Here is a 23,041-nt window from a genome sequence, read left to right as displayed (position 1 = left end):
GTTTCTACGGGAGATTATTTTAACACAATGATCTTGGTGGACAAAAAGAAAGAAGATGTAAATGTAAAAAGCATTTTCACTCCCAATACTTGAGCATTGCCTTGTATTTCTAGACAGAAATGCAGCTTAATTACAGCTTACTCTTGGGCCTCGCCAAGTCTGCATATTAGGGTGCAGGCATTCATACAGTGGAATCATTGTACATGCCCCACTGTGCCGTGTGATATATAAATTTATGAACAAGATTAATCCCAGTAGGTTCCAGTCAGGTTTGAGGTGCCACTGACAGCAGATCCACAACATATATTTAAAAGACATCTGTAACACATTTAAAGCGCATTACTTTCCCAAAAGAACCCTGGGAATGGTAGTTCTCCCCTCACAGAATCATAGTTCCCAGCTGCTTCGGCTGCACTGGACACCAGTGCCACAGGGGGCGCTGCAACAATGATGTAAAATGGAGTGCGAGAAGAGAGAAGCGTCAAATTTTAGTGTTGCATGGGGTGCTGCTGAAATTGAGAGCCCAAAGTCCACTGGTTGGGATCAGTTTTTCCAAACTGTATTGTTGTGTTAATGCTTAACCTATCTCAGCAAGGTCATATGAGGCCTGGCCATGTTCTTTATACATCCTTGAGAATCCTTTATGTCAGGCATGGTGGACCTGATGTCATCTAGGTACTGTTGGACTTCAACTCTCATCAGCCCTAGCCAGCATGGTCAGCTGGTGTGAGCTGGAACCCACTAATGTCTGGCAGATGACTTAAAGGAGAAAGAGGCTCCCTGATACTGTAGTGGGAAAACCAGGGCCTAAGAGGCCTAATCATAAAGCATATTAAGTCAATCTCTGCTAGTTTGTGTCTGTTAGCTAGCTGAGTTAGTGAGAGCATGGTGCTACGAACACCAAGACTATGAGTTCAAGGTCCACACTGAGCTGACAGAAGCCAGAGGGTCCCAGGTTTAATATCTGGCATCTCTAGTTAAAAGAGCCCATTCACAGACGTTGGGAAAGATCTGCACCAAGCTGCCAGTCAGCGTTGACAATAAGTGGACAAATACCGTAGCCTGATTTAACATAAGGCAACTTCCTGTATTCCTTGTGCAATGTCTTTCTGAGATTATAATGGTATTATAATTCAAGATGTCGCTCGGAGACAATCAGCTGTGGAGGCTGCATAGCTGGAAAGAATGATGCAAAGGCACAGTTGCAGAATACCTGGAGAACTGGTGGAATTAAGGATGAGATATGATCAAGTGCTTTCTGTGACCCACTTTAAGGTCAACCCTGAGGAACATAGAACAGCCCTCTCTCTCTTTCAATAGGCTCATCGTAAGTCACACAGCAGGAACAGGCACAATCCTAGTCCCCGGTCCCCTCTCAAGCCATGAATGTAGGTTGTACGAAAATGCTCCATGCATTCAACCCAAGCCATTGAAGCAAAAGTAAGAATCATGTGTGCAGCACACCCAGTTCCCCTTTCAGCTCACCAACTGGCAAGACAACAGAGAGGAGTAAGAGGATCCCAGTGAGGGGTGTAGCTGGGACTGGGACACCCCCAGCAAGAAGGGGATGAGGAAGCAGAGGTTGGTGTAGGAATACTCACAGGGTAACAGAGGATGGCGAGGGGGTCAGTGCACAGGAACCAAAGCAGCAGGACCCTTCACCAGAGCCAGAGGGGCCCCTGTCACCACAAACATGGCAGGCTCTGAGGCGTAGGGAGCAGCAGGCAGGGCACTCCAGGAGGCTGAGACAGACAAGGGCCCACAGCCCAGCTCCCTAGCTGACCAGGTGGGTTTACTAGCTCTGGGAGGTGGTGTGTACTTCCTCAGCAGGTGTAGGCTTGGAGCAATTGAGTGCTACCTGCCTCATCAAGCCCAGATGTTGCAATCAGCTTGCAAAGCACAAAAAGGAAGCAAAACTGAGGGGCTGTGTCTGCTCAGATGCCCATGTTGATGGATCTCAGCTTGGATACTCCAGGATCTCTGTGGGACTGTGCTTCAGTCTGGACTTTGGACATGTGGATTGAACCTGGACTGGGGGCTTGACATACTGACTTGCTGCCAGGTAGGCCAGGGGTTCAGGAACACCTGGAAGCAGAAATTTTCCATGATTGTTCTTACTGCCTAGAACACCCTCTACTCTGAGGTTCACAATACATAATCAAGTTATCTGTTTTAGGTGCTTTGTTGCTGGTTTCGGTGTGTGTGAGTTCATCACAGAGAATTCTCTTGTGCACTCAATCTTGGAGAAAGTAGGATTGAAACCTCCCACACTCACCCACCATCTGGTGGGGATTTTTGCCTCAGTCCTGTTTGGTGAGTATCCTCCCTCTGCAAGCTAACTTAGGCCAGGGGTGAGTGTCAAAGTTGCCCCGCAAGCTGGTGGGAAATAAAGATCTGGCCCACCAGGCCAGAAAGGTTTCCCACCCCATCTAAAGAAGAGCCCAAATGCATAGTGAACAGCTTTCCAAAATATATAATAGGTAAAGGAACTGTGATTAGCTGCTATTCTGTGTTGAATGCACACCTGGTGATTAATGCAGACCAGCCTGTGCCTTCATTTGTGAAATGCCCTTTCAACAGAAAGGCTCTGATAGATTCAGCTTCTTGTAGAGAGCAAATGTCTAGGCTTGATACATTGAAATGAGAATGCTTTGCAGACTCATAACACAGCCTCCCTCAAATGAGTCAGCAGCAACAACAGATGGCTTACGACATACACATGAGGTGTTCATACAGAAGAAAATTAAACAAATAAAATGAAGATTGGAGAGGAGTGGCACTAGGCTCATCTTGTCATATGTTTAATTAGGCAGAAGAAACATCCTAAATTTTAATTGCTTCCCTTTTGGATGTGCTGTGCAACCCAATTTAAATTGTTTCAGTAAGGGCCTTTGAGGTTTCATTTGGATAGAGCAATCCAAAGTGGGGGGGGGGGAAGGTTAGGGATGCAAGACACCCTGTAGCCTTCTTCTAAGGGACTCTAGGACTGTAACCTTAGAAAGGATTGGCCCATACAGCACCATCATTTACAGGAAGGGTCATAGAAGTTAAATGAGAAGACTGTATGTGTATTTGTTCACATAACTACCCATTCACTCAGGTTGTTTCCATCTGTTCTGATATTCACAGGGGATTTAATACATTGTGGCAGAGAGGGCAGCATTTGTGACTCTCTCCCTTCTGCAAATATCACAACTCATGTTCACATAGTTATATGATTGCCCTTTAACTAATGTAGTTATGGAAATCGCAACATCTCTTTTTCTTTGTCTTCCTAGTCCTCTAAAACTAGCAATGGACTAAAAAGTTCCAAAATGGAGCCCACTATCGGCACGATATTAGGTGTATGTGCTTTGAAGATGCTAAACTGGCAGTTTCAGGTGTCTTAAAGACTGGCATTCCAATAACACTCACAAACTCTAAATTCAGGACAAGGTTAACTGTGTCAGCTTAAGGCAGGGCTTGATTTTATTCTCATTTATTAGTCGCTTTATCAGTTCCTTTCTGCTTTTGATTGCATTATTCTTTTAATCATACTGCAACATGTTTGTAAGTTTTCCCCGCTTATACCTTGATGGGTTTTCATCTTGCATATAATCATCTGAACTCTCACTATTATTTCTCTCCTGCCCCTGTATTTAGAACTGTGTTTCACTAAACCTTTGGCACAGTGACATGACAGTTTTGCCTAGTTTTAGTAAGCTTAGCCGAAGTCCAATTTCCTCATATCATCTTAGGGTGGTGGCCAACTGGGTGAAACAGGATTAGTGTTATAAAAGGAACAATGATAATTAAGTAAATACAATTGACAATTGTAAAGGTTATCGTCCTCAAGCTGCACATCCTCAGCAACACACAGATGCAGAGTAAACTGCAGTATCTAAACAGACTTTGGGGTACAGCTGGGAAAGGCACCTCTGCTTGCATTCTACCTACAAGGCTGCATTTCTGGTTCTTTGTATAATTTTTGAAATCCAGCCAAACCTCAGAACCTCAGAATCCCATCAGCTTCAACTCAAATAATGTCTGCAATCCTATGCACATTTATTTGGGAACAAATCCCAAATAAATGTACACAACACACAGATGCTTTGAATAAATCCCTCCTCACTTTGGAAATTAAGGAGAACTTAGAAGATAATGTAGCCAAATCTAAAGTTCTTAAGTTAAAAGATGCTTACCTGTAGCAGTGCAATGCTTTCCACTATTATTTTTTAACACATTACTCTTCTATTGAATTATTCCAGCATGGAGAAGTGTGCTTGCCAATATCGACAAAAATGAAAATAGTATTACATAATAAACTTTTTCTGAAGGTTTTAGATTCGAGAGAGAGAGGGAGGGAGAGGGAGAGAGGGAGAGGCAGTTTTGGTTGTTTATCAAAATGAGAATTTAGTAAGATGGTTCATGTGAGCCATCTAGTGCCAAACATAAAATAGTACAAGGGTGTTTTGTTGTTTTTTTCTCATTCCAAAGGGTGCATGGGCTCACTGAAACATATCAGGCCAGAAAAGTAGGAAATCATTGTTATAGTCGTCACATTGTTCTGAACTAGTAATGACCTAGTTCTGCACCAATCTGTTATGCATGTGAACTGAAGTCATACTTTATCTCTGGCCTGAAGAAATGCATAGCATTTCAAGCTCCAAATCTTTGATAGGAAATTTGCACAATTAAGGAAGGAAATGCAATATTGGCTTACAAGAACATGGGCAAGGTGTGTTTTGCTTGTTCTTAAAATAAAGCAAGAGACTAGTTTCTGTCTCCCTTCTTCATCTTCCTCCTCCCCATTAAAAATCCCCCCCCCCATAAAGCCTGGGTTGTGAGGAGGTGTGTGCATCAGCTTTGGATGAATATGGAACCAAAGGGTAGGGGCGCTTTCTTGGAGGTAGTCAGTCCTCAGTCCAAGGAAAAGCACACATTTCCCAAAAGAGCCTAGAGCAGATATACACACAACTCTTCAAAGCCTTTCTCTCTATAGAAGTCTGCTGATGTCAAAGTGCTGTCTCCTCTGACTTCCATGGAGGGGGTGGGGTGGGAATCTGCCCCTCCAAAAATGCCTGTGGGTAAGTTCACCCCTTGCCAAGGAGTGTGTTTTCCCCAATACTTCTCCCCACCATTTTCAGGGATACCTTCTATATTCTGCCCCAAGGAACTTGATGGAGGCAGTGCTATCTCCATTGACATACATGGGGAAAGAAAGCTAAAGTGAGACTCTGCCTCTGTCTTGAGTCAAAGCGGTCCTTGACTAAAGGGGACTCGCATGAAGCAACTTCCTGTCTGAAACAGTCATAGTCACAACCAGCCTCTACTCCACTCACCCATGTTATAGCTCTGGAAGCAGTGTAAAAAAGCTAAAGGGAGCCCTGACCATTAGGTCCAGTCGTGAACGACTCTGGGGTTGCAGCGCTCATCTCGCTTTATTGGCCGAGGGAGCCGGCATACAGCTTCCGGGTCATGTGGCCAGCATGACTAAGCCGCTACTGGCGAACCAGAGCGGTGCACGGAAACGCCGTTTACCTTCCCGCTGGAGCGGTACCTATTTATCTACTTGCACTTTGACGTGCTTTCAAACTGCTAGGTTGGCAGAAGCAGGGACCGAGCAACGGGAGCTCACCCCGTCACGGGGATTCGAACTGTTGACCTTCTGATCAGCAAGCCCTAGGCTCTGTGGTTTAACCCACAGCGCCACCCGCGTCCCCTGGAAGCAGTGTAGCTCCCCACTAATATAGACCTAGTTAGAGGAGCTGTTGCTACCCAAGAAAAGATACTCTAATATATATTTTTAAAGATAAGTAGCTCTCAGCGCAGTGATAAATGCCATTCTTGAAGGTTTGAGAGGAAGCTGGCAACCCCTGCCCTCCCCATCTTCCATCCCTTTCATAGTGAAAATTGTCTATATGGTAAAAATGCTTGACATGAATTACTACCAGCAAGCACTATTGAGTCTGTGGTATTTTCCTTTATTCAACAGCAGGAAGGGTTTGAATAGCAAGTAAGAAGGGCACCTGCTTGGTTTCAAGTGGATAGTTTAATCTCACTACAGTGGTACCTTGGGTTACATACGCTTCAGGTTACAGATTCCGCTAACCCAGAAGTAGTACCTCGGGTTAAGAACTTTGCTTCAGGATGAGAACAGAAATTGTGCTCCGGCAGCACGGCAGCAGCAGGAGGCCCCATTAGCTAAAGTGGTGCCTCAGGTTAAGAACAGTTTCAGGTTAAGAATGGACCTCCAGAACGAATTAAGTACTTAACCCGAGGTACCACTGTATTTAACAGGGTTTTTAAAAAAGACAAATATATCCACATTCATTTTTTATTTTACATTAGGTTCAATTTTGAGCCCAGCCTATGTGTATATTATCATTTAAGCATTCTAAAGGCAAACAGGTATAGGAAAAGTGCAATGATAAAACATGATCAAAGAGAGAAATAAATAGTCCTATGACTGGTAAAGTCTCATCTGGAATTCACTTCTGGTTGAACATCCCAAAGCCCAAAGGTTGTATGTATGTGCATATGTCTGCCACATTGTTACGGAGAAGGCTAAAAAATGGGCCTCATTAAAGCACAGAGCTTCCCTTTCACACAGGCTATGAAGGGAAACACATGCTCTTGTGGCCATTTGGATCTAGTGCAGAGGCCCAACAATCTCCAAGAACAAAATGGCTTGCATCAGACTTTTCAGCAAAATGGGGCTCAAGACGATGCAGGGAGCAGAATGTCTATGCGCGTTTCAGGCAAGAATTCAGGCTTTCAAACTGGCAAATTGCTTCTGGTATATGAAAATCCTATCTCTGATATTACTTCATCTTGGAATGTTTAATCACAATGCTTAATATAAATATACCGTCGACTGAAGTGTACAAATTACAGCTAATAGCACCTGAGCTGCCATCCAAGCAAGAGACACCTGTCATTCAGTCAAATCTGCATGCATTTCTATGTGAACAAACCCAACTGCTCTGCAGAAAACTCTTAGGTCTCAATGTCACACATCACCATCTTAGATGAGGTATTCCCTGTGTGACTTCAAAACTGTTACCAACCACCTGCAGGCTTTTGTAACAAAAACCATGTTTGTAAAAAGAAAATCTTATAGGGCAGGTGCCACCTTTTATCCGATCAAGTATTAATATAACTAATCCCATGGTATTAAAGGCTGTTCTCAGTTAGCTGAAAGTAGGCCTCAGTGAACTCAACAGTGCTAACTTTTGAGTAGACGTATGGAGGATTACATCAACTTAGGCAGTTTTACTTAGCACCAGTGCCTAGACTACGCAGAACTGACATAGATCCCATCACATTCAGGTTGGAGAGGCAGCACAAGACCCAATTTGTAAGGAAGCAGTTGGGTAGAAGTGGCACATAGACGGGCAGCCACAATAATACCAAGAAGGCCGGGCGTTAAGGGCCTCTACAGCAATGGTGAAGCTATGTCCCAGTGTGCAGAGGAATTGTGAGGTATTTTAAATTTAAACTTTTACTGGTGTTTAATCCCAGAGGATGGGGTTCTGGTTTCAATTTGCTCTGAATTGCTGCTGTATTTTTATTGTCCTGTAGTTCTTCTTATTGCTGTTTTAATGTATTAAGTTGTTGTTACTTTTTTGTCATACACTGGCTTGGAATGCTACATCAAAGGTTGTATAAAAATCCTTTAAATGAATGTGGCAGGGACCTGTTCAGTGGGAACCCCAAGGCTCAAGTTCTCTGAAGAGCAGGAAATAAAACATGTGTTTTTTAAAAAAGGATAACTTTTTTTCAGGGAGCATTCGGATTGTTTCCTCAAGTAGACCTTAAGAAGGGAAACAGGAGAGAAGGAGGAATCTTGATCAGTGGCGTGGGTGAGAGTGTCTGATCCAGACCTGGAAAAGCAGCATGATTTAAAGCACAAAGAGAAAGTAAAGGAAGAAACCGCAGGAGATTAGTCTATCCTGAATTTGGGGAGCCGGGGGAAAAGGAAAGACAAACAGGAATCCTTTATGTACTTTCAAGGGGAATCCTGTCCTTTATCAAAAGTTTGATTACCTGCACATGTTTATATCAAACCAGTAATAATACAGTTTAATATGAACAGAAAGAGATTCTCTGATCATAGATGAACATTCATTTGCTTCAAGTCACATGAAGACTGGCATCTTCAATATTTTCAAATTAAGGTTTTAATTTCATACTGGTGCACAAAAAGAGGACTTAACATTTCTTTGTCATGTGGATTAAAAAGTGCTAGCAGTTACAATTACAAGACCTGTCTGCAAACAAGCTTAGAGCATTTACCGCGCAGCAATGCCGTACATAAGGTGAGGAAAAGCGTCTTGAGTTTCATGGTGTCTGAAAGGTGGGATAGAGTCCTAACAAGTTTCACAAAACTTGTGTAAGGGTTGCAACTGTTGTCCTCACACTGAATTACTAATTTGAGACACATGGACTTCAATGGGGTTTTCAAAGGGGTTCTTGTCGGCTGATTGTGCCACAGCAGAACAAAAAAAGTGCAATTCAACAGAGAGGACTGGAAAAATTAATTCAGAAGGAGCTTGTAAGCAGTCTTGTCATCTTGGCTCTTCGTAATTCACTGTGTGTGTTTAATCCCGAAAGATGCCACAGCTACATCATTTCTAAGACCGCCTCTCCCCTATTTCTGGCTGGAAATTTAATCAAAGAAATAAGCTTGATCAAAGGAGGAAAATGGCCCTGTGAAAACGGGGTTAAAATTATAGATCAGTGCGTTGGTCTCCTCACTTTTGTTGGCAAAATGGTGGTTGCTCTTCCGGGCTGCAAAACATTGGAGAAATACGTATTACGTCCATGTTATCAACTGTGAAAGAACAAATTTTTTGTCAAATGCACTTTAGCAATCCTAGACTAAATGTAAGAGTTGGGTCACACAGAGAATTAATGGTCTCCTCAGAGGCACTTGCGGGAAGTGCCAGCCACACACAGGGCTCCCTCTCTCTTAGAAGACAACAAAAAATCCCCCCTCCCACTTTTTTTAAAAAAGAACATTCTGCTACACAAACGCACATAGGATGTATGTTCTGCTGAAATCAACCTTAAGAAATTAGTCTAGAGCAAGATGTTAGGTAGCCACAAGACAATAGTTCAGCTTTGCCAAAAAAAAACACCAGTATCATTTGTGTCAAGGGGACTTCTCTAGGGTAGGGCTGTCATATGTCCGGGTTTTCCCAGACATTTTTACCAATTTTCAGAAATTCCGCCCCGACACTCTTTTCAATGGACAAATCCCGGAAATCCTGGATCTATGGCAACCCTAAGCTAGTGTAGTCCTCTTGACACCAATGATATTGGGATGGAACAAGCAGTCTGAGTACTGCAGCTTCCAATAACCAGCCATCCAGACCAAATTTTTGGGATTTATTAACTTGAACGGCCACCCTATAACTTATGTTCTGTGGGTAGCTCTCAAAAGTTGGAAGAGTAAAGCATAATTCAAAACAATGAAAGCGGCATTAATTTTTTGTTCTTTTTCTGGCCTATATATAGTAAAACACAAATCGTAAAGACTAAGAGGCACTGTAAACACTCAAGTTGTATAAAAAGGCCTGGGTAATTAAAAGAAAGAGATGGTAAGGATGGCACCAAGCAAGCTTGACTGGGGATGTTCTAAAACCAGCATGTCAAGAGCAAGACAACCCTAGAAGATGCCTGCCTTACTTTACTACTAATCTCAAAAATTCTACAGTTCCTTTGACTAGGTCTGTCTGCTCAATGGTTAAGATCAAAACATTAAGGACTGCATTCAGTGAAGTTCTGTTGGTGCAAGGATACCCCCGTCTGTGCAACAGAACTTACCTGCTCCCTCTCTCAACCCTCCCCACTCTGCCTAAGCTGATCTGGGGTTCCCCCAACCAGGTAGAGGGAGGAGAAAGTCCAGCGAGCAAGTGAAAACATGGGATACGACTAATATTGTCCCCCGCATTGTGTGGATAAAAGCTGGCACTGTTTTGTCTAATTTTTCTTTAATCAGAATATGTGGTTGGACTGCCACTAACTATTCCAATTTATATTTTCACAGTTTAGCTGTAAGAAAAAGTTGCCACTCAACATACAAGCGTTTCTCCTTTCAGGTGAAATTTCACAACTGCCATCTAAAAACTTTTAATACCTTCACTGACTAAGAAGTCAGCTATGTAGTATGTGACTTTTACAGCTGCCTGGGAATGTGGAATGCCTGTTGAGTTCTTCCATTCATATGAATTTTTTTCTGGATGCCACTGGACGCCGTACACAGGGTATTCGTGAGCTAGAAAATAACCAATTGGTTTCCATCAACTCACGCACATAAGACAGCAAGTTTTTCTTAAAAGTTTGGATGCAGGATTTATAGTTCTAACCAAGATTATAAAAGAATTTCACACAAAATATTACCATTAACAACAAGCATTTATATAGAGCTGATGGAGCAATGAAAGGAGGAGGAGGAGGAGGAGGAAAGTCCTTTGTAAGCCACCGGTACAGATCTCTGGCAAGAGTAATGTGTCACACACATAGACACACCCCAGCAACTCACTGGGCTAGGAGGGAGGAGCATGCAGCCCCCCGCCCCCAGGAATGCTGCCCTCAGCAGAAAAGGCTTCTGCACTTCTGATTTACATTACCTTCCATGGTAGATATGAAGTCCACATTGTTATGAACATTAGTTGTTAAGATCTTATAGAAGTCGCGCAACTTCTCATTATTTGTAAAATTCTGTAAGAGAAAGGTTTTTTATTTATATTACAAAATATTCTTTTAGATGGGGCACTTTTATCCTTCTACTAATCCCTCTCCTATTAACATGTGCATCTGTCCTGCTGTTACTATTTACACCTTATCTCTCACACCTTAGCATGTTGCTTTGTGAGGTCATAGCTGTAGAAGGCAGTTTGGTATATTTTAAATTAATGTTTTACATGCAAACTTTAAAAGTACCTGCACAGAAAGGCTCCAGAAGTGGAAGTTTGATGTCAAGGGTTCAGAAGCCATCACTTGCAACAAATCAGCAGGAAAATCCTGGAATATGCTGCTGTTTTTGGCATCTTATATAAAAAAAAAAGGCAAGAAGAGTTAATATTACTACCTGCAGTGTGCCCACTTGTTTAAGGCATGTCTGATCTGCAAGAGCTTAGGTAGCGCTTAGAAAAACTGAACTGATGTCAAATGACACACACACAGATACACACAACAGTCAACAGCAGGTACCACATTGGTATCCTTTGGGGGTACCTTCCAACTCTACAATTCTATGGTTCTATGATAGTAGTGTTTATTTTGTCAGTCTGCATTTCTTAGTGCAGAAAGTATTGATGTGATTTCTAGAGATCTTTCCTATTCTACTTAATTCAAGAGGGTCCTGGAAGCTTCTGTGTGAAAGAAACAAGCAGAAGGTTCATGACGTTCCTTCAGAGACGCTGAGTACAGCTGGCTTAAACTGCTTCTGTTATCTCTTCCGTCAAGGTCATGCTGACTATAAAAACAGGCCAGAGGGAAGCGTGGGTTTTGCTTTTCTCTTTCTTTCTCTTTTCCTGGTGTGGTGTTCTGTATAGAGTTATTGTAAGTTTAAGCTAAGTCTGCTGCAACTGGATTTCTTATGTACAGTGCCAATCCTGAATGTATTGGATTTGTGACCATCATGCTCATTTGCCTTCAGTAGCAGTAAAGTTCTGTTGGATGAAATATTAATTGCCTCTGGTCTATTTTTTAGGAATCCTGCAACATGTTTAAGTTTTTACTCTGCTGACTATAAACTGGAATCTACTCTGGATCAATATTGAGAAAAAATTCCACAACATATTTTGCTCTAGGAGGCTTAGTTTGGACCGTATCAAGTAAACATCCAGAGTTAATGCAAAATACATTGCTTTTGTTAAATGAGCCACCATAGCCGCTAGCTAGAGGGCCATGAAAATTTGTGTCCTGGGCTTTTTATACTTGTCTACCCATGTACTGTCTGGAACCAAAGTGGTACATTGGTTCCCAGATGTGAAATATTTTGATATTATTTTCAACTCCCTCTCCCTCCCCATTACATAGAATCCTTTATCTAAGTGTAAAACATAAAACAAACTTCATGAAAAAACTCTGTAAGCATTGTGTTGAACCAAAGGTGAATTGTTCCAGAAACTTTGCTAACTCCATCTTGATAGTCAAGATAACACCACAATTAATTGGCTGTTGTTGCGGCAACAAGTTCATATAGTCAAACCTCGGATCCCAAACACCTCTGTTTTGGAATGTTACAGCTCCCGAATGCCGAAAACCCGGAAGTAAATGCTCCGGTTTTTGAACAATTTCAGAAGCCGAACATCTGACGCAGCTTCTGCTTGAGTTCAGGAAGCTCCTGCAACCAAATGGAAGCCGCACCTCAGTTGTCAAACATTTCAGAAGTTGAACATGCTTCCGGAACGGATTACATTTGACAACGGAGGTTTGACTCTATATGTTTATATTCATTTGCTTTGATATAAGCTAGATGTTATCCTTATCTGTAGGCCTAGGGTGCTGGGCTCTGAGCCCAGAACGGGGAGCTGTCTGTAAGGTTTGGGCATTTGCCATTTTTGCCCTCACCTGGGCAGGTGAAGCAGTGGAAGTCGTAGGAAAAGGGACGTATGCTGCTTTGTTTATAAATTATGAATGTTTGCTTGGGCACAGACAAGTCATCTCCTTGCTGCAGAATCCGTCCTGCATCTGGCAAAGGCTAGGAGAACTGGCAGGCTGATTTGCTGTAAGTCTACACCTTCTCTAATAAAGCACTAGAAAACTGATCACTCCAGCATTTTTGGCATCGTCCTTTGGTACACCTGCACCCAGCCACTCCCATGAGTCCTCCTTTGTGCCAGTGGTTCAGGGCAAGCATCCCTTGTTTTGGGTTTAATACAAAGCAAATGCTACCCAATCTGCTAAATAATGTATTCAGAGTCATATTCTGGGTCATATTCACTTTAGTGGAATGCATTATGACGCATAGATTCAGGATTAACTCAACAAGATGACAAGCCACCTATTAATTGCTGGAAGAAGAGCCACACCAGGATTTGGCTTAGGACCTTTCAATGACACAGACTCTTATCTAAGAACATCAGCCCAGCTTGTTTTCCTGCATTGGCCAATCAGATGCCTCTGGGAATCCCACAAGCAGGGCATTGAGGGCAGCAGCTCTCCCGCTATTGTTCCCCAGGAACAGGAATTCAGAGGAATTCAGAACCTGGAGGTGGCACAGCATATAGCCATCAGGGCCAGTAGCCATTTCCTTATTAACACATTAGTGCAATCCAGCATCAGCCACACTGTATCCCATTTGCAATTAATGGAGGTGGGTTAACCATGGTGCAGTGCTGCAAGGAAAGAGCTGTGTTTATTTTAGTAGCAGGGGCAGGAAGGGGTATCCTACTGGGCTCCAGGACAGAGGAGAACTCAGGCTTCAAATAAACACAGGCTGAAAAATGGTGGGGAATGCTCAGCATCTAAATGTAGTTGTTTAAGGCAATTAAAAACAGTAAGGCTTTTCAGAAATTCATAATCATTCCTCTAATCACTGACAGCATTACAGGCACTGTCCACAACACTTGCGCCCGCGTGTTCCCTTGCGCTTTGCAATGCTCAGAACTGTAATAGAAGCACCACTTTTCAGGGGGGGGGGAGGGGAGTTGCAATGTGAAGGTTAGAAAAAAAGCAATATTCCTTCCTTAAAATGCAAGAGCTTAAGGGCGTTCCTTTTGTGGTCAGCATGTAGGAACCATGGGTTTAACCATACCAAAAATGTTCTGGAAAAACCCTCACTGACTGCTAATTTCCTACTTTGCACAATGATTGCTGACTTCCTGCTTTGAAGGAAGACGATCCACCTGCTATGTAATGCCGTAGGTCAGTGCTAACAAAAGTGGAGCTGCCATGTGAAAATTAAATATGAAAAAGACTGCAGTGTTTAAATCATTTTTTTCCTAATATTTGGACATTTTGCTTATAACCAGATTCAGGTGTGATCTGTAGCATTCCAGATAGAGTCCCCACTCCCAGTTCACTGTAATTTTCAAACAGAGGCTCAAGAAGTAACAGCATCCCACACATTATGAAACTCTTAATTTCCACTGCTGCTCTAAACTACTAGCAAGTGTCATCATTAGCTCTAAGGAGACAGAGCCATTACTCTGGTGTTGGGGCTCCATCCCAGCAGTTGAGAACTTGTGGCCTTTCAAGTGTTGTCAAACTCCCACCAGCCCCAGACAGCATGTCTAACAGCCAAATATTATGGGAGCTGTAGTTCAGCAGCATCTAGAAGGCCACAAGTTCTCGACCCTTTTCCTATCCTTTTCTTACAGTCCCCTAAAACTCATTATACAGCACAGCTGAACCAACAGCAACAGTCTGTTCCAGCAGAGTTCATGGATCCAGACTACAATACCAAAGAAAGGACTCTTTCACCAGACCCTGTATTCTACTATTGATCTCCAGCGCAGCACAGTATCAGGCCTCTCAAACTTATGTGATAGAAGACTAAACATCTCCAGGACCTCAGAGCTCAATGCATTCTCAAAGTCATTATTTCACTTTGACTCGCAGAATTTATTATCACCGACACACACCCCCCCAGTCATAAGTCTTCTGTGAACTGAAACTCTTGAGTTTTTACCTGGAGTAAAGTTCAGCGGCAATGCAAAGCCATCCGTATTAGTCCAGGTGAGCAGGTCTTCCCCGCAAGTGAGGACGCTAAGCAGCTGGTGTCCCAGGCATGTCCCCCATACAGGAAAATAGTCCCCTCTATCATTAGCCTGGAAACAACAATAAGGGGGAGAAATCAATAGCTACAGATCCTAGACATTTATATTCCCCATTATTTAACTACCTAGGAAGATAGCAGGATAGTTCCTTAGATTTCCTAATGTGCCCCCAGGTCTCAAAGAGGTTGGGGACTCCCCATACATCACCAGGAAAGAAACTGGGGCAGCTCAGTTGGTAGAGCATGAGGCTCTTAATCTCAAGGTTGTGGGTTCAAGCCCACGTTGGGCAAAAGATTCCTGCATTGCAGGGGGTTGGACTAGATAACCCTAGATGAGTCTATTTACATCTTACAGCCTAGTCCCAAAATCATGCACATAAAGATAAGGCAGAGTTGTATGACTGCCCACATGCCAGCTAGAAAGGTGTGAAAATAAGAGGCACCAACAACTGTCATTCCTCAACATTGCCAACGCCCCAATGCAGAAACACTGGCATGCTCCAATATTTACCTCTAGTGCTTTATTGTAGAATATCTTTGCAACTCTGGCAAATTCAGAAGTCTCAAGGCTAACACCACCTCCGGGATAGAGAATCCTAAGCAAACAAAATGACAACACTTTCGTCAGCAGCAATGAACTGCCAATTGGTCACACAAAGGTAACATGGATAAACCTGGATTGTAATCACGGAAGGATCTGCAATACAATCTTTAAAGAAAAAGTGACATACTCAAGTACTATAAGGAAGGGTTGTTCAGACAGTCATCATGGAACACGGTGGGAGGAGCAGGAAGATAGTAGTTAGAAATAAAAACCTCAATTTCCAAGTGGTAAAGGTAAAGGACCCCTGACAGTTAAGTCCAGTCGCAAACGACTCTGGGGTTGCGGCGCTCATCTTGCTTTACTGGCAGAGGGAGTCAACGTTTGTCCACAGACAGTTTTTCCTGGCCAAGTGGCCAGCATGACTAAGCTGCTTCTGGTGAAACCAGAGCAGCGCACGGAAACACTGTTTACCTTTCTGCCGGAGCAGTACCTATTTATCTACTTGCACTTTGATGTGCTTTCGAACTGCTAGGTTGGCAGGAGCTGGGACCGAGCAATGGGAGCTCACCCCGTCACGGGGATTCGAACCGCCGACCTTCTGAGCAGCAAGCCCTAGGCTCAGTGGTTTACACCACAGTGATGCGAACTCCATTATTGCATGAGCATTTTTCCATAACCACATTTGTTTTTCAAATGGTTGTTACCTGTCATGAGATCACCGATGATGAAAGGTGGGTTGGAAATTGTGTAAATAAAAAATAAAAATCAAGTGGCTAGCAGCTGTGAATGCCAAATCAGCTCAAATAAATTTGTGTGGAATATGTAGGCAAATATGCACTTTTCATTAGAGGAAATATCACCCAGGATTCTGTTTAATGCGCCTTTTGACAAGAAACCAATGTTAAATGTATATGCTATGCCTGCCACAATAAAGATTTGTTCTGTTTGTTTTCATTTCAGCTGGTCTCTTATTCTGGTACTGACAGCCCCACATTTCTGCTAGGAAATGCTAGGAACTGCACACTCAGGTTATAGAATACACAGAATTATCACCAAGCAGAGCACAAAAAAGCCACCATTACAGACACTATTATCAGTACACTATTATTGTGACATCTTTTTCATTATCTATTAACTTCTGTAACACTTTGCATATGGCAATGTACTTTACAAACCTTATCATCTTCCCAACAGCCTTTCAAGGTAAACTGCTGAGCAACAGACACCCAATGAGATTCAAGGCTTGATAGAAATTGGAACCTGAGTCTCTGATATTGTCTCAGTTGCCTTCCTTCCACTTCGCTGCTCTTCACTTTTACTACCAGTAGCAACAAAACAGATGTTCATTAGGATGCTTACCCATTGATAGAATTGAAAATCTTATCATATTCTTCATCTGAACGATTCAGTCTGGAGGAATTAAAATGAAATGAAAAGTTGCATTAGAAATGTATAGCTTCCCTGCATCAGTTTAGAATAGTTTTTAGTACAGTAACTAAAAGGTTAACGCCAATTTCCTGTGCTACAATTTAAATTCATGTTAAGTCAGTCCCTAGTGCAGACTTCCTGGAAAGTGTCATTAATGAGTCACATCTATGTCCTCTAAGCACCTCAAGACAGCTTACACATTTCCCCTAATCTTCACAACAACTTTGCAAAGTAGGTTAAGGTGACAGGTTGTGACTGGTCACCAGGTGAACTTCATGGCTAAGTAGAATTTTGAACCTGGATCTTTCCAGTCCTAGTCTAACTCTTGAACCGCTACAATGCAATTGATTAACAAATACACCCATACTGAAGAGTGCTAATATGCTTCTACCCTAAAGACTGGCAAATATTGTCCTGAGAAAATTTCTACTTTGCACTGCAGGATGTGAGCACATTATTCACACAAGCTTACCTGATTGGTACTACCCGGGCTCCAGCAGATTCAATAAACTTCACATATGATGCCCCAATGTAAGAACTTCCATATTTTTGGAAGCTTTTAAAGTCAGTTTCCTGTGCTAATATTCCTAGAAAGATCCAGAGGAGAAGAGTTAGGCATCAGCAAGGTCACAGGAAACACTGAGATGCCACTGATAAACTAGCAGTAGGTGGGGTATGATGATTAATTTAATATTATCTATATTTGAATGCAAGAAAGAACATGGTGTCCAATATAACATCACAATGACAATCCAGCAGCAGCAGCAGCAGCAGCAGCGGGGCAATCACTTGTTCAGATGGTGTTAAACACAACTATATTTAAGATTGGTTTGCATGTTACTCATTTTATACTCAGAAAGCATTTATGTGAAAGCAAAGTGAAAGCAGGAGTAGATTCCTTTTGTAAACTCCTTTGGGGGGTTGTTTTTGTTTTTTACAAGCAAACAGTATAGAAATGATATGATATAAATAAATTACATACATGAGAAATGCATGTATGTCTCACTACGTGTTTGAGGAAGTACACCCTGAAAATCTGTGATAATCAGACATGACTGTCTATAAATGGATTTCATGCTACGCTTAAATACTTTCTATATGAAATATGGAATAGCCTGTAAGTCAAAGGTCTGCTATATTATCATGAAAGCAAATTTTTCACACCATATTTTAAAGTACCTGCATTATCCTTTTTAAACTGACTTGTTGAAATACAATACACTTTTGACCCCTTGAGTGCTTCACAATTTGACGCACGCAGCTGAATGCTTAGATCCAGACAACAGACTAGTTCCAGCAAGCACCCTATCACACTCTCTATATCAGAAATATGTTGTTGTTTTTAACGAATTTAGAACCAGCTTTCTGAAAGTTCACAACCCAGGCACAGCAGAACATGATACAACTAAGTTATGCAATACTGTCACAAGACCCATTGCACCGCAATGGGGGGAAGGGGAGGTTGAGGCATTCCAGGTTGCCAGCTCATCAACTTGGTGTTGAACAAGCACTTCTTCCTTCTGGAATCGAACAACAAAATGAGGAGGAGGAGGTGGTGGTGGTGGTAGTAGTGTGTGTGTGTGTGTGTGTGTGTGTGTGTGTGTGTGTGTGTGTTTAACAGAAACCTTAGAACAAGGAACTTTATAAATTTATGGGTAGGTAGTCACACTCTCTCCAAAAATCACTGTTACTGACATAGTTTCCATCAGGGAGTATAGAACAGGAATGGGCAGACTTTAAGTTTGTTAGATCTACTTTGCTTTTTGCTAGAATCCCTATATATACCACAGAGAAGATCTGCCCCTAAAGTCAGGCACAGAAGACTCTGAATGAGTGTTCAGGGTGCCCCCAGTAACATTTTAAGCCCAGGAATTTGTTCTAAGTACCAGAACTGAACTGAGTTCACAGTCCTTTTGCGCAGTCCTTTTACACCCGATTAGCTTCCTACTTTTCAGCAAAAGTCAATCTGTTGCTCTTGTAAAACAACTGAGGAGTCAGAATCCTTACCAATCTACTTACTGCAAATCTTCTGGATATCTGCTACATACCCTCTGCCAACAATCCATCACAAATCAAAATAAATAAAAGTCACTAAAAGGTGGATTTTCAACACACAGACTTTGCTTAGTCCAAAACATCTGGAGGACAGCCAATTGATAAAGGTTTCATTAAAGATAGTGAGCCTCTTTCATAAATGGCATTCTTAGTGTTGTTTCAAGATTTCCACAGAGGTACATTTCCCCCAGTAACAGGTGATGTCTGGGTGAATGTGTTGTCTTTCGCTACTTGCACAGATAGACTAAAATCATTATTACATCAATCGAAATATTTTGAAGACTAGGACCATAACCCTGTGCAATTTCTCTAAGAGCTGCTGCTAATGAATTCACTGGGGTGGCTTACTTCCAAGTAAACATACCTATAGGAACAGGCTGTCAACCACGGGTACACATGAATTCTTGTACCCCCTGAAATGAAGATGCTGGAAATGGCAGGAAAAATCAAAAAAGTATTCTAGAAGCTACAGTTGCCCCCAGACACCTGAAAGATGCCATGTTTGCTTGCTTGTTTTAATCTACCAGCAGCACCGTCTTGCCAGTGACAGGTGAATACTGATTGATCTCGAACCAACTGCGACAAGGCGGCACCTTGCGGATCATCCTACTCAAACCTAGGTCATTTGCTTGGAAAGTAGCACTGCATTTTAAAAGCCGGGATTCATCTGAAACAACTGGGGTGATAAGAATCAAGTGCGAAAGAGCCACCTGGTCTCACAAATAATCCCCTTCGGTGATCCCAGTGCAAGCATAACATTATTATTTTTTTAAAGCAGAAGTTGGATGCTCATCTGTTATTCATGCTTTAGTTGGTCCCTTCCAACTCTACAATTCTACGATTTATAGGTGCCCGACCCACCGAGCTAAAGGAGGGAGGGGAGACTTTTTGCATTTCTTTTATTTCCTCTCTCTCTCTCTCTCTCTCCTTCCCCTCGTCCACGTTCCCTGGCAACAGGACTCTTTCTCTGGCTCTTTGGAGAATCCCGGGGATCCCCCCCCCCCTTACAAACGCAGAGCGCGACGACTCACCGATGATGGGTCTCTCGTTGATGGGTCTCTCGTTGATGTTGGCTTTCTCGTTCGCGCCCTGCAGCGAGAAGGGCAGCGCGGCGCCGCAGAAGAGGCCCAGGAGGCAGCAGGCGCCCAGCGCGCGCCCGAGTCCCGCCCAGCTCGCCATGTCCGCCCGCAGCATTCGGCGACCCGAGCCAGGCTCCGCGCGCGACGCCCGTCTTATGGCGCGCGCCTCTGCCGAACGCTCAGCCCCGGCGCCGAGCGGCTTTGCAACGCCGTCCAATCAGGGCGCATCTCGGCTGGGCGGCCGCGGCATTCTGGGAAATGTAGTCCTCAGCAGCCGTGGCATTCTGAGAAGGCGCGCTTCTTCGCCGCTGCGCCTTTTCTTCCTCGTTCCTTCTTTGCCGGCAACGCAAAAAGAGGCGGAGGAGGAAGAGCTGCTGGAAATGCCTGCGTGGGCATCGGTGCGCGCGGGAGATTTAGGCTGGGTGGGGTTGTTGGAGTCAAGATTTTATTTTGTTTATGTCCATCTTGCTGTTCGTGATATTATACTACTCTTTATAGATCTCGTTATAACTTGTGTGGGGATTGCTTAATTTCGTTGTGGGCGCTTTGATACGGTTTCTTATGAGTGCATTTGCGTAATTATGTAAATATTGCCATGTCGTAAGCCGCCTCGAGCATGGTTTTTAACTATTGAAAGGCAGCATGCAAATAACGATGATATCTAGGGAGGTTTCTAGGGAGCCAGTAAGAAAATCGCGTAGGAATAAAGGGCAGTTCTGCCCAACAAACTTCCTTGACATTTATTTGGCTTAGTACTACAGCCTAGCAAACTGGCCTTTGTGTCATAAATGTGTAGCACACCTATAACGAATGATGAATTTTAATAATCACCATTTGGGCGTGTCAACGTTTATTCATATTTAGAAATAGTTCCTTGAGGACATAGTAGCGCTGCTGTTTTCCGTGGAAGCAGTGTGTTTGATTTGTGTTTCTACTGTATAATGTACAGAGAGAAGCCATAAATGGACTGTTCCCCCAATAGAAGGACATAAGGAGTAATATCCACCTAGACCTGTATTGGAGCTGATGCTTCTTCACTTGTTCATAAATGAATTGGGATCAAGGGAAGCGGTGTGGGAACCAAGTTTGCTTAACTCAGCACTGTAAAAAATGGGGACTGTAAAGAGCTCCGAAAGGGTAACTCCAAACTGAGTGAATGAGCAATAAAATGCCAAGTGAAGCTCAGTGTAAGTGTAAAATGACACAATGGGGCAAAAAGTCACATGTATCCTTATAGGGTCTGAGCTGGTGAAGACTGACCAGGAAAAAGACCTTGGGGTTGTGTTGCATAGCTGATCAAAACTTTTAAGTCACTGTATGGTAGGTGTGAAAAATGTACATTCCATGTTAGGCATCATTATGAAAGAAATTTAAAATAAGGCTGGCAATATTATATTGCCTTTATACAAATCCATGGGGTGAACACACTTGGGACTACTATGCAGAATTCCAGTTGTTGCATCTCAAAAAAAATACACTGTAGAGTCAGAAAGTTCAGAAAATGGCAACCAAATCTAGCAGGGGTTCATAATGCTAGAAACCAGGCTCATCTGGTGCAACCGAATCAGGAAGGAAGCCATCCTTCACACAGTGTATTCTTCATTACAAGGCATGTTGCCACCTATGAACTTAAATGATTTTAAAGGGGAATTCGACAAATCCATGGAGGAAAAGGTTATTGCTGACTACAAGTCATAATGGATATATGTTGTTTGCAGTATCAGAGACAGTATATCTCTGAATACTAGTTGCTGGGGAATAACAGCAGAAGAGGGCTATTGCTTTTGGGCACTGCTGATGGGCTGAGGGTGGGTGGGAATCGGACAATACCAGTAGGTCACATCCCTAATTCACCCAACCCCTGCAGGCCAACTTTGATAAATGGGCTGGCTAACCACCTGTCAGTCAGCAGCTGTGATAATAACATCAGATTATCGACACTCATAAAAGTTTTAGAGTGGCAGCTACAGCAACCTCCTCTGAAGATGCACATTCAGCAACCATCAGCTGACTGGCGCTGGGAGCTTGCCTTGTAATGGGCTTGCTGCCACTGCTGATCAGCTGATAGGCAGTTACAGAGAGTTCCTTTGAAATGTTTCTGGAGGAAGCATTTTGAGGGTAAATAGCTTCCTATGCATGGGATGCGAGTGGCACTGTGGGTTAAACCACAGAGCCTAGGGCTTGCTGATCAGAAGGTCAGTGGTTCGAATCCCCGCAATGGGGTGAGCTCCTGTTGCTCGGTCCCTGCTCCTACCAACCTAGCAGTTTGAAAGCACGAAGTGCAAGTAGATAAATAGGTACCGCTCCAGTGGGAAGGTAAACAGCATTTCCGTGCGCTGCTCTGATTCACCAGAAGTGGCTTAGTCATGCTAGCCACATGACCCAGAAGCTGTACGCCGGCTCCCTCGGCCAGTAAAGTGAGATGAGCGCCGCAACCCCAGAGTCGTCCACGACTGGACCTAACGGTCAGGGGTCCCTTTACCTTTACCTTCCTATGCATTAAAAAAACTGCTCCGTTTAAATGGAGCATCCCTCATACAGACAAAAACATGCTGCTTGGTGGAAGTACTTTGAATGCAAAGCACTTCCTCCAGCCCTATTAACATAGTTTGTCTTCAAATTTTGACTGCTTAATAAACTACTCTTAGTGTAGAATGAACAGAAATAGACTGTCGTGAAATAATATTTAGTATTGCAATAAAAGCAAGAAAAAAATACACACACACAAATGATGGGACAGCTTGGCTCATTTATTATGTTTAATTTTATATGTACAAAATTAGAAAAAAAATACAGCATATAACAAATTGTATCTGCTAACATGTTGCTGGTTGGGTTGTTTTTTTTAGGCACACTTGGTACAATTAGAGTTCCTTTATCATTTCTAAATTACATGATTTCTTCCTTTCTGTTCTGCTGATGTCATGCTACCCTATAGGATTCTAAAATTGCTGGATAAAATATAAATTAGACATCTGAAAATTAAATATATTTCCCATTAATAAATAATTTGCTCAGAACAATGTTGGCAAATGCTTAAGTATTTATCACATGCAACAGAGTATTGTGACACTTTAATTAAAGACTAATTTTTTAGACTGCAATCCAGTGCACTTAACTCGTTGGGGGTGACTTTTAAGCAGAGAAGCATGTGATTGTCCTGTTATTGCAGAATAAGCTTTCTGAGCCCAAAGCCCATTTTGTCAGATGCATGACAATAAG

The 23,041-nt window shown here is 42.8% G+C and overlaps 1 protein-coding gene across 1 annotated transcript; it reads right to left on the bottom strand.

The window, feature by feature from the left end:
* Positions 1-8,007: 8,007 nt before the first annotated feature.
* Positions 8,008-20,510, bottom strand: GGH (gamma-glutamyl hydrolase). Its single transcript, XM_053396039.1, has 9 exons — positions 19,772-20,510; positions 17,158-17,272; positions 16,617-16,667; positions 15,225-15,309; positions 14,627-14,765; positions 10,930-11,036; positions 10,617-10,707; positions 10,124-10,261; positions 8,008-8,772 (listed from the first exon to the last, which is right to left on the bottom strand). Exons 1-9 carry the CDS (start codon positions 19,932-19,934, stop codon positions 8,651-8,653), a joined length of 1,011 nt encoding a protein of 336 aa, XP_053252014.1. The 5' UTR covers positions 19,935-20,510; the 3' UTR covers positions 8,008-8,650.
* Between the last annotated feature and the right edge of the window lie 2,531 nt (positions 20,511-23,041).

Source organism: Podarcis raffonei, chromosome 7, assembly GCF_027172205.1.
Source record: "Podarcis raffonei isolate rPodRaf1 chromosome 7, rPodRaf1.pri, whole genome shotgun sequence".
Classification (NCBI taxonomy): domain Eukaryota; kingdom Metazoa; phylum Chordata; class Lepidosauria; order Squamata; family Lacertidae; genus Podarcis; species Podarcis raffonei.
The sequence above is the reverse complement of the archived record's forward strand: the minus strand, read 5'-3'. Positions and strand labels throughout refer to the sequence as shown.